The sequence below is a fragment of the Plecotus auritus genome (genome assembly GCF_963455305.1).
Source record: "Plecotus auritus genome assembly, chromosome: 8".
NCBI classification, from domain to species: Eukaryota; Metazoa; Chordata; class Mammalia; order Chiroptera; family Vespertilionidae; genus Plecotus; species Plecotus auritus.
In genome coordinates, this window is record NC_137782.1 from 131,922,902 (window position 1) to 131,934,841 (window position 11,940).

The 11,940-nt window shown below is 39.6% G+C and overlaps 1 protein-coding gene across 5 annotated transcripts; it reads right to left on the reverse strand.

Annotated features, from left to right (window-relative positions):
* Positions 1 to 2,059: 2,059 nt before the first annotated feature.
* LOC308255489 (uncharacterized protein) lies at positions 2,060 to 10,526 on the reverse strand. 5 transcript variants are annotated; one of them, XM_080682979.1, is made up of 7 exons: positions 9,803 to 10,526; positions 7,596 to 7,722; positions 6,821 to 6,906; positions 6,268 to 6,347; positions 4,025 to 4,083; positions 3,458 to 3,703; positions 2,060 to 2,619 (listed from the first exon to the last, which is right to left on the reverse strand). In XM_080682979.1, exons 1-6 carry the CDS (start codon positions 9,888 to 9,890, stop codon positions 3,502 to 3,504), a joined length of 642 nt encoding a protein of 213 aa, XP_080539105.1. In that variant the 5' UTR covers positions 9,891 to 10,526; the 3' UTR covers positions 2,060 to 2,619; positions 3,458 to 3,501. The 5 variants fall into 5 exon arrangements, with proteins under 5 accessions (XP_080539105.1, XP_080539106.1, XP_080539104.1 ...); XM_080682980.1 differs by having other exon boundaries at positions 2,072 to 2,619; positions 3,500 to 3,703; XM_080682978.1 differs by having other exon boundaries at positions 2,074 to 2,619; positions 3,500 to 3,703; positions 6,809 to 6,906; positions 9,803 to 9,959.
* Between the last annotated feature and the right edge of the window lie 1,414 nt (positions 10,527 to 11,940).

Genomic DNA, 11,940 nt, shown 5'->3' on the forward strand with positions numbered 1-11,940 from the left:
ATATTCTTAGGTGAGGATTAAAAAAAAAAAAAGTGGCAGAACTTCCAGTCAAGATGTTGGAGTGGGTAAATGCTGTGTTCATCTCCTCCTAGGACCACATCAAAATTACAACTAAAGTACAGAACCATCATTGAGAACACACTGAAAACTAGCTGAACAGAGTCTTATAACTAAGGAAATATAGAAGAAGCCACATGGAGAGTGTGAATTGTATTAATATTTCTTTGCCTTTCTGGAATAAACCATATTTCATAATTTAAAAAAGAGACAATATTACCTGTACCTATAAGAAACAATGTTAAGCCCTAGCCAGTTTGCCTCAGTGGATAAAGCACTGGCCTGTGGACTCAAAGGTCCCAGGTTTGATTCTGGTCTAGGGCACATGCCTGGGTTGTGGGCTCAATCCCCAGTAGGGGGCATGCAGGAGGCAGCTGATCAATGACTCTCTCTCATCATTGATGTTTCTATCTCTCCCTCTCCCTTCCTCTCTGAAATCAATAAAAATATTTAAAAAAAAAAAAAAGGAAGAAACAATGTTAAGATTTGCAAGTAAGTGAAAAAAGGTTAGGTGCAAAATAGTGTGTAAAATGTGCTTACATTTGAATAAGAAGATACATTTGTGTACATATAGAATATTTCTAAAAGGATACACAATTAGCTCATCACTATGTCCTTTGTGCTGTCCAAATTATGTTGCAGGTGTTTGTATTAGTTACTCAGAAAACCCCACAAAAAAACAAAACAAAAAACCCCAAATTTAAAATATAACCACAGAGCCTCAAATATCAAGGAGATGTGAAACAGAATGGGTAATGGTTATTATCTTCAATATAAAAAGAGCATCCTTCAAATAAGAAAAAGAAAAGCTTGCCAAAACACCAATGGATTCAAGATTTGAAATTAGCACTTTACAAAAGAAATATATATCGCAAACATGTTTTTAAAATGTTCTTTCTCCTTAGAAATTAAATAAATTAAAAGCTAATACCAATATTTTACTTATCAGATTGGGAGCTTTAAATAAATTATTATGGCCCTGGCCTCTGCGGCTCAGTTGGTTGGGCGTCATCCCTAGCAACCAAAAGGTTGCTGGTTCGATTCCCAGTCAGGGCACATGCTGAGCTTGATTCCCAGTAGAAGGTGTGCAGGAGGCAGCTGATCCATGTTTCACTCTCCCATCAACGTTTCTCTCTCTCTCCCCGCTTCTTACCTCTCTAAAAACAAACAAACAAAAAAACCACCAAAAACTAACTAAATAAATTCTGCACAATATTGGTGGTGTATAAAATGGGACAGCTCATACTTTACTGGTCAGAGTCAGTTATTATCTTCCTAGCCATATATATGTATCAACATCCTTAAAACATGCACATGCACACACACACACAAACACACACACACACACCCCCTTATCTCACATCTAAGAACCGAACCTAAGGAAATAATGTAACAAGTACAAAAAGATATATGTAACAGGGATACTACTCACAGCAAATCATGGGAGGGAAGCCAATGTTCACCAAGTAAATGATTAGTTAATAAAAAATTATAGTACAACCAAGTACCTCCTAAAAGCTGTTTCCATAGAATATGTACGAATATTAAGAAGATATTCACAGCACATGGGAGAAAAAGAATTAGCAAAAGAGAACTGCATTCTGATCTCATGGTTGGGAGTAGGAAATAACTCATAGGATCCTGGAAAGATATATACCAAAATATTAAGTTTCTGGGGGTAGGTTACAGGTGATTTTGGCTTTTCTTTTACTATTTGGTTTCTCCTGTTGTCTCTTTATTTTTTTATAATAAGCATGTATTGCTTTTAAAATGGGGGGAAAGCCCTGCCGGCATGGCTCAGTAGTTGAGTGTCGACCTGTAAACCAGGAGATCACGGTTCAATTCCTGGTCAGGGATTGATCTCCAGTGTGGTGCGTGCAGGAACCAGCCAATCAATGATTCTTTCTCATCATTAATGTTTCTATCTCTCTCTCCCCTCTTTGAAATCAATAAAAATATAAAATGGGGGTAAAGTAATAAATGATATTGAGGAAAAAAGCTAAGATACAAAAATCCAGTTATACCTTTTAATTCTTCTAATTTTTTAACTACTAAGAATCATGATATCTAAATCTATGTATGAAAAAAGAAAATGTATAGGGAGATACTTTCATATAGTAATACAATATGGTATTATAAAATACAAAAGGGTAGAAATATCGCTTTATTTGAGAAGTTTACATCCAAATTACTTCTACGTGTTTTAAGAAGTCCTATCAAGCACCCAAGAAGAACATATATAGCTTCCACAGGAATAAAAAAAAAAAAAAAAAAAAATGGGGTTGATGATTGCCCCAAATGATACTTCCTAAAAGAAAAAAATGAAATATTTAACATTTCTTCTTTTGAGGCAAGGTAAGCGAACTACACACATCATAGGTAAAATTTTCTTACTTTACAAAGAAGGACTGGGATCCTGTTTTGATGCATATGAAATACAAAAAAACAAAATCCACTCTTCTGATCAAGATGAAGGAAAAAACAACCATTCTTCAACATTTCAATTCTCACGCAATGAAATCCAAAGGTCTGTTGAATCCACCTTTGCAATTCATGTCCTGCCTATGACAAGAAGAGAAAGTTCAATGTTTATTTTTTTAAAAATTCTGGACTCCTCTTATGAAAAAATCATCATGGCCCTGGTCGGGTAGCTCAGTTGGTTAGAGCGTCATCCCTATATGCCAAGGTTGAGGGTTTGATCCTTAGTCAGGGCACATACAAGAATCAATCAACTAATGATTAAGTGGAACAATAAATCCATGTCTCTTGCTCTTCAAAAAATAAAAATAATAATCACATGCTTCAGAGATTACCCCTGAATCAGCTTTAAGATGGAAAAGTATAGGGTAAGAAGTATTCAAGATTACTTAATGTATAGTAAGATGATATTATTCACTTTCAAAATAAGCAAAAGCATTTTAGACTACTGTAAAACCCAAATAGAAGTATGGAAATATACTTTCATAATTATTTGGGAAGATTCCACAGACTTAAAAAAAATCAACTGAAAATATATATTTATTTTAGGAACACTAAGCACTTAGTTTAAGGAAATAGAGCAGAGTTCAAAACAGGTACCTGCCAAGTAAATCTGACTGCATACTCTACTGGTGTTCTCCATAACACTTTATTTGAAGGTAACTTTACAAAGGAATGTCAATGATGACTGGTTCCTTAACTCACCAGCATTCTCAAATCACATTCATATTCTAAATTAATTGGAATGTTAGTCTTTTATCAATGACAAAGGTAGAGAGAAAGGCAAAGTTTGAAGGTGTCTTCCTGACTTTCCAATTCATTAGGAATTCAGTAAGATTTTAAGTATGAATTGGTTTGACCTGTGGTATTAATAAAATGTTTCCACTTAACAGAAGAATGTATTTACAGTTAAAATCCTTACATAATCAATCTAGGTGAGTAATTCAAGAGAGATCTATTTTACATCTATAATTTTAGCCTTGGCCGGTGTGGCTCAGCTGAATGACCGTAGTCCCGTGAACTGTGGTGTCTCCGGTATGAATCTCGGTCGTGGCGCATGCTTGAGCTGCGGTATCGGTCCCTGGTCGGGGTGCGTGCACGATACCGCCTATCATTTCTCTCTCGTGCTTCTCTCTCTCTCTCTCTTCTCTTCTCCTCTTCTCTCTCTCTAAAATCAGTAAAAAAAAGATTTAAAAGAAAAATCTATAATTATAATAAACTCTAAAGACTTTTTAAAACTGACGTTTTGAAGAAAGAACTATCTATACAGTTCTAAACCATTTAAGCCAACTACCCTTCTCTTTAATAGCTATTAGTTTACCTATAAATTGGAAATTAAAAGCCAGAACATAAGCAAGGAAGATTAAAACAAGGGAATGTATGGAAAATTGCTACATTTCTTACAAACACAATTATCCCATAACAAATTTTTTCCAAAGCACGTAATTTATATCATTGGTTGAAACATAGAAATGGGAATTATACACACCTGTATTTCTGAGATATATTTACGGCATAGGCATTTACACAGCCATCCAACCTTTTTCCCTGGAAAAAAACAATAAACAAATGATAAAAACAGGAAGGATACATTAAATGCCTTGATCAAAAGAACTGGATCCTACAGACAGACTTACATGACAAGATCCATCTAAGAATGAGGTAGCCCAATGAGAGAAAGAATTTTCAGATCCTGATGATATCCCATGAGCTCCCAAGTATTAAAACTCTGTTCACTTTTTTATAATCACATGTAAACAAATAATACAATATTCAAAACAATATTCATAGTTTATGTATTTAAAAGAATAGTCTATTTATTTTTAGAGAGTGAGGAAGCAAGAAGATAGAAACATCAATGCTCCAGCAGGACACTGATCAGCTGCTTTCTGCACTCAGAAAGGAGCCTGTGACCCAACCTGCGTCCTGACCAGAATCGAACCAACAACGGTTGAGTGCAGAGGATGATGCCCACTGAGCCACTCCAGCAGTCCTTAAATTTTTCACTTCAAACAGTCATGCCTCAGTACTCCTCTTAGTTTATACATTGTCATTTAAAACATACACACATGCCCTAGGGCAGTGGTCGGCTCTTTGGCCCCTTGAGTGTGGCTCTTCCACAAAATACCACGGCCTGGGCAATTCTATTTTGAAGAAGTGGCGTTAGAAGAAGTTTAAGTTTAAAATATTTGGCTCTCAAAAGAAATTTCAATCGTTGTACTGTTGATATTTGGCTCTGCTGACTAATGAGTTTGCCGACCACTGCCCTAGGGGGTTTGGCCCAGTGGATAGAACGTCAGCCTATGGACTGAAGGGTCCTGGGTTCGATCCCAAACAAACCTAGGTTGCATGCTTAATCCCTGGCCCTGGTGGGGGCCTCTCCCCCCACCCCCTTCCAATCTCTCTAAAAATCAATGGAAAAAAATATCCTCGGGTAAGGATTAATAAAAATAAAAATAAAAATAAATAATAGAACACACAAAACACTCAAATATGTGAGCCCTACACGATCACATCAGTTAGAAACTCCTATAGCATGTGAAATTACCCCACTCTTCACAACTCATTATTTTTCTCAATATTCTCAATTTCCATTTATAAAATTAAACGGATATGAAAGTTTAAAAAATATATTCTCTCTCCATATATACTTTCCCTGTCTATCTTTACTAGCTCCCTCAATCGCCCTCCTCCCCTATCGGTTTCCCCTCTCCAACACTTCCTTCCCCTATTTCTCTTTACCCCTCTCCCTATTCCTCTACTCTCTCCCCTCATCCTCTCTATAATCCCTGACTTCAGGTCCCTGTCCACCATCCCTTTTTCCTCCCCCTTTTCCTTATTCTTTCCAGTAGTATAGCATTCAACCTCCAAACCAACCCTCTCTGAGCTATGAGATGTGTGTGCAGCTACCCAATGTCATCTTTATGCAGCAGCTGAGTTTTCTTCTTCTGGTTCACAGCACTTCCTCTTCCCATAATCCTTTCTTGGTTAACCCTACCACCCAGTCTTTCAGCCTGTCACCTCAATCATCACTGACTGCTCACTCCCACTACCAGGAACTTTGGCTCCTGAATGGTTCTCAATATTCCGGATCCTCTCAGTTCATGTCTTCATCATCTTTCACTTGCATGACTCAGCAGTTCTCCCTGCCTCCATCAAATGCCTCCCATCTGTGCTCCAAGGCTGCCCTAGGTCCTCTGTCTAAAACACACATATAATCCTATCACTCCTGTTTTTTTGTTTTTGTTTTTTTAATCTTTGCTATCTCTCACCATCCAAAGTATCAACTCTAAATTCCTTAGCATGGCAAGGGCAGCAAAAGTCTGTCATGATTTGCTTCCTACCCCTATTTCCAGCCTCATTTTAGTCACTGGCCCATCAGCATCTTTTAAACAGTCATTGAATTTGAAATTCCCACAATACACTATGCTACTTCATGTCTACATGGCTATTTTCATGAACTCTTTCTTCTACCTCAAATGATCTTCCTTCTCTTCTTTGTACTGGCCCTTTAAGATCTAACTGGACATCATCCCAGGCGAACACTCCCTGGATTCCAATGGTACCTCACTGCTTCCTTCTCTGTACCCTCAAACCCCTTCACACAGACAGTTATTGTCTTTTAACTGAATAAACTTGTATCAATTACACAGGCAACAGGAAAAAAATATGGAAAAATGGGACAGTCATAATGGATTAATTCAAATCAGAATGCTTAACTGTCTTACTTACTTTTGTTGAGTCAAAGGCGGAAAATCCCATTACCTTCATCATTTCTATTTCTTCTTCTGTTTTGCCCTCTAAATCTTCCTCTGCAAAAATAAGAGATAATTTTTAAAACTATCATTTTATATATGAAAGGAATGGTGGCACTAGATTAATAGTCATTCCACTTTACCAGCAGAAAACATATAAAACAATTAGATAAATACTTGAGTCTAACAGAAAAAATTCTCTTCAATTTGGGCAGAATGTAACTTGAAGTGCAAGGAAGGAATGTGCTCTCCACCTTTGCCTTTAGGCAGGACCACCTTTCATATCAGAAATAACACTTGTTTTGTAGGTGCTTCCAAAATAAAAGATGCTCACATGTCCTTCCTACATCAGGAGCACCATAGATAACCAGGAACTCACTAAGGTACAATTAAAACAAAATCTCAATCCATATGCAATAAACACTATAAACAACTTGATACTTTTATAATGTTATCATGCCTGAAGTTATCTAAACAAGACTGCACTCTTCCTACAGTTATTTAACTAATAACATTACCAGTTATCTGACCTTCTTTGCTCTTTGTTTCTTTCTTTTCCTCATCTCTTCTTTCTTTCGGTCGAGAAGGAGATGTGGATCTATGTCGTCTTGGGGATCTAATATTTAATAAGTAAACATGTCAGAAACAGACATACCTGGCCACTGTGTCAATCAGCACAGATATGCATGAGTGCCTGAAAGGTAAAGGCTGAACAAAAGCCAGGCTGCAGAGAACCACGAGCCCATTTCCTATAGAAGAATAAGTTAGAAGGTTCTGCCCTAGCCTGATTGTTAACAAAAAACAAACAAAAATACAGTCTTAGTATAGCTAGGGCTAAAAAATGTAACTAATGCAAGGCAGAAAAATGTAACTAAACAGCTTCTAACAACTGCACATAAACACACAAAAAGTTGACTTAAACAGCAATAGATGCTTAATAGGAAATCACGAGTCCATTCTAAGGTACTTCCAAGATCTCACATTTTTCATTATACACTTGAATAAATCTTTATCACCAAAAAGTCAATAAAAACAAAACAAACACTTATTTCTTATTCTTGCCAAGCATCATGTTAAGTGCTTTTTTGGTATTATTTCTCAATTACTCCTAAAGGCAACTCTAGGAGTAGAGACTTATTAACCCCATTCACCCATGGAAATGTTAGGTTTAGAATAAGATGGGTTCAAGTCCCCCTCATTTCATGGCATTGTAAAAGGCCATATAAGTGATAAAACCAAAGTAAAGGGCAACAACTAGTTTCTTTGGGACTTGTGGTAAAACCTCTGCCTATGATCCCCACTTACCTGGAGCGTCTTCTGTGTGGGGATCCAGAGCGGCTCCTTCTCAGCTCTCTCTCCCTGGACCGAGACTTTTCCCCACTCCTTTGTTCTCTCTCCGGTGAAGTGGACTGGGACTGCTTATGTTCTAGTTCTAACACAAGGAACAAAATTGCAGAGCCAAAAATTACTTCAAATATTTGGCGCTGGGTTGTCTCATAGGAATATAATGCAAGCCATTTCTGGTAGTCACATTAAAAAAATAAAAAGCAGGTGAAATTAATTTTAACAGAATGTCATTTGACTAAATATATATATTTCCAAACTATTATCATTTCAACAAGTACTCAATATAAAAAATTGACATTTTTAGATTTCTTCGTACTAAATCAAGGAAATTCGGTGTATATCCTACAATTAAAACAGCACTTCCTTTTTTTAAAAATATTTTTATTGATTTCAGAGAGGAAGGGAGAGGGAGATAGAAACATCAATGATGAGAGAGAATCATTGATTGGCTGCCTCCTGCACGCCCCCTACTGGGGATCCAGCCCACAACCACGGCATGTACCTTTTACCTGAATCAAACCCTTCAGTCCACAGGCCAACGCTCTATCCATTGAGCCAAACCAGCTAGGGCTAAAAAGAACTTCTTAATCCTGATTGGGCACATCTTTATTCTGACTGGAATCCTCAATCGCCACATGTGGATCCTGGCCTCATTTAACTTTTCAGAAAATCACTTCTTGACAAGTTGAAGGTGGTAAAAACCAATCGGGCAGAAACAAGGGTCTAAGTCAGAGTATGGGGGTGGGGATCAGGAGACCTTAGGAGGTGACTTTTCTGGATGGAAAATTCTAAATATGAATGTCCAACCCTGGCTGGTGTGGCTTAGTTGGTTGGGCTTCTTATGGTGCACACCAAGTTTTCGGGTTTTATTCCAAATCATGGCACATGCCCAGATTGCCAATAGGGGACATGCAGGAGGCAGGCAATTGATGTTTCCCTCTTTTAAGTCAATGTTTCTCTCTCTCTGTCTCCCTGCCTTTCTTTCTAAAAAATCAATAAAAATATTTTTAAAAAATATTATGCCCTGGCCGGTGTGGCTCAGTTGGTTGAGCATTGTCCCATGCATCAAGAGGTCACTGACTCAATTCCAGGTTGGGGCACATGCCCAGGTTGTGGGCTCCATCCCAAGTAGGGGGCCCATGCAGGAGGCAACCAATCGCTTTTTCTCTAACCCTCTCCTTTCCTCTCTAAAATCCATAAAAATAGACCTGGCCTGTGGGGCTTAGTTGGTTCAGCGTCATCCCATGCACCAAAGGTTTGCTGGTTCAATTCCAGTTTGGAATAAAGAGTTGACTCCCATTAGGAGATAGTAGGGTGTGTGCAGGAGGCAGCCAATAGGTGTTTCTCCTTCTCCCTCTCCGTCTCCCTTACTTTCTCTCTCAAATCGATTTCAAAAATTAAAAAATAGCCGAAACCGGTTTGGCTCAGTGGATAGAGCGTCGGCCTGCGGACTGAGGGGTTCCGGGTTCGATTCCGGTCAAGGGCACGTGCCTTGGTTGTAGGCACATCCCCAGTGGGAGGTGTGCAGGAGGCAGCTGATCGATGTTTCTCTCTCATCGATGTTTCTAGCTCTCTATCCCTCTCCTCTCTCTTCCTCTCTGTAAAAAATTAATAAAATATATATTAAAAAAATTAATAAATAAAATCAACAAAAACATATTTTTAAAAAATATACATTTCCTTATTATAATAAGCTGGAAAAGAACCTAATATTGAGCATTCACGTTACAGGCGGTATCACATGCTGAGTAGTTACTGAATGTGCCATTAATTCTCACATCAGTTTTTAAAGCTAGGTAATATTACCCCCACTGCCTAATTAAGGGAATTAGGCCTCAGAAAGGTTTGATGACTGCACATGGTCACCCTAGAAATTAAACGAAGGAACCGTGGTCTGATTCTAAATTACCCAGTCACAACAATAAAAAAAAAGTTACTATTGGAAGCTGATAAAGAACTAAGCTTCAGTTTAGAAGGGGGAAAAAGCCTACTTTGGAACCGGCGGGCGAAGGTGTTCGTTCCCCATCCACACACCCCCACATTCCGCTCCTCTCCTCCTCAGGCGTAAAGGGCCTGCCTCTCCGTTGCCTTCGCACAGAAAATAAGGGGGGATAGGATGCGCCTCTAACCGAACCCCAGACCCTCCAAACTGCTTCTAGACTCACCCCTCTGCGGAGAGCGGGAGCGGCTGCCGCTGCGACTGCGGCTGCGACTGCGGCTGTGGCTGGGGCTGGGGCTACGGCTGCGATCCATTTGGAAGGTTTCTCTACCTCACACCGCCTCGGAAACGACCGTGCAACAACTTCCGTGAGGGCCGGAAGTGCGCTTTCACTGCCGACTGGAAAACGTTGAAACGACTCGCAAAGGTTCCGGCGTCTGAAGAAGTGCGGCTGCGCAAAGCCAGCCCAGAATCCAGGGGCCCACTGGAGCGGGGAGATGTGGGTGGGGACCAAGTTGTTACTTCCGCTTCTCCAGCCCCATTTTCGCCGAGGCTTTTGTTTCACGGTGGGCATTAAAGTGTGCTAGTTGATGTTGTTATAGAAATCTGGAAAAACCCGTATACTTACCACCCAAACTCAGTTTTCATTCCCCCCCCCACACCACCACTTATCTTGGCAGTTCTTGTTAAATGCACAAAATATTTCTTGAAAAAGTATTTTTATTTCAGAAAGGAAGGGAGAGAGAGGAAAGGAAGGAGGGAGGGAGGGAGTTATGAGAGAGAGAGAGAGAGAGAGAGAGAGAGAGAGAGAGAGAGAGAGAGAGAGAGAGAATGTCAATGATGAGAGAGAACCATTGATTGGTTTCCTCAAGCATGCCCCACACTGAGATGGAGCCAGCAACCTGGGCATGTGCCCTGATCTGGAATCAAACTGTGATCTTCCCATTCATAGTTCTATGCTCAACCACTTAGCCACATGCACAAATTATTTCATATCAAACCAATTCTAAAATGCAAGCATTTTAAGTCCACACCAGGAAGCACGAGGGTGGGTCAGGAAGCAGAGGAAGCAAGGGGAAAGCATGGATAAGCGACATGATTGTGGTTTTTGCAGGAAGGAATGGGAGTTAGCAGGTTAATTGTGATTGGCGAATTTGAATAATTTCAGCGGGTTTGGGGATGTAGGGGCTGTGCAGGTTTGTTTGGTACCTGGCCCTGGAGTCATAAGGACAGAAATGTTGCCTGGCTTGTGAAAGTTTGGTAAAGAAGGTGACTGGAGGATGTAGGCTGCCAATTGAAAGTACTCTCCCAATGCCCCAGGTATCAAAACATGAGAAAATAAAATAAATAAATAGGCATGAGCAGCCCTAGCTGATTTGGCTCAGTGGATAGAGTATCCGCCTGAGGACTGATGGGTCCCAGGTTTGATTCTGGCCAAGGGTACAGGAGGCAGCCTATCAATGATTCTCTCTCATCATTGATGTTTCTATCTCTCTCTCCCTCCCCCTTCCTCTCTGAAATCAATAAAAAAAAAAAGTATATATTTTTAAAAAGGCATGAGTAAAACAATTATTCACACGAACATTTATTGCACACCTGGGTACCAGAGGATTAATAGTGAAAAAGGCATGCCTGCTCTTGAGTAGACTGCTGGCCACTGAGAGATAAAAACTAGTAAACAGTGTGAATGTGCGTTGATAAGGAAGAACATTATGAGGGCACATAAGACTGGTACCTAACTGGTTTTGAAGGGGAGGGTTGTCAAGAGAAGTTTCCAGAATGAAAGGATGTCCAAACAAGACCTTAAGGATGAGTACAAGTTAGCTAGGTGAAATGGGGTGACGCTTGTCGTGGTAAAAAGTGGAAGAGGTTGTCAAGGTTACAAATGCAAGAATAAGCATGGGCTATGCAGAGAACTAAAAGTATGGAAGCCACTTGGGGAACAAGGAGTTGACATCTAAAGACAGGGCTAGAATAGACTTGTAAACTATGGCAGCTATCCTGAGACAAAGAATGAGAGCGAATCAGATTGAGTTTATTCAGAGAACACGTGAATAATGTAGAGGCTTCACTCGGGGGAATATAATAGGAGGCTGGTACAATAATCTAGATTGGAAATTACAGTGGCGGGTAGTAGAATGCTGTCAGTAGGTATGGTGGAACGTGCTTGAACTTGATAAACAGTTGGTGAAACTAGAATAACCTGGTGATGTTTAGATGCAGAGGATGAGGGAATTAGAAGATTCAGGACAGACAGACATCCAGGTTTCACGTTTGTGGAACTAGGTAGATGGTAGCATCATTTGCTAAGATAAGGCATGTAGGATCAAATCTGGGGAAAGAAGATACCTTCAGATCAGGACA

What these genes read in the sequence shown, in the direction of transcription:
- LOC308255489 (XM_080682978.1), bottom strand. Translation starts at nt 9,890, where the DNA reads ATGGATCGCAGCCGTAGCCCCAGCCCCAGCCACAGCCGCAGTCGCAGC. An exon ending in CCACACAGAAGACGCTCCAG is followed by an intron (nt 6,907 to 7,595) that starts GTAAGTGGGGAT and finishes ATTAAATATTAG; the next exon opens with ATCCCCAAGACGACATAGAT. An exon ending in CCGCCTTTGACTCAACAAAA is followed by an intron (nt 4,084 to 6,267) that starts GTAAGTAAGACA and finishes GTTTTTTTCCAG; the next exon opens with GGAAAAAGGTTGGATGGCTG.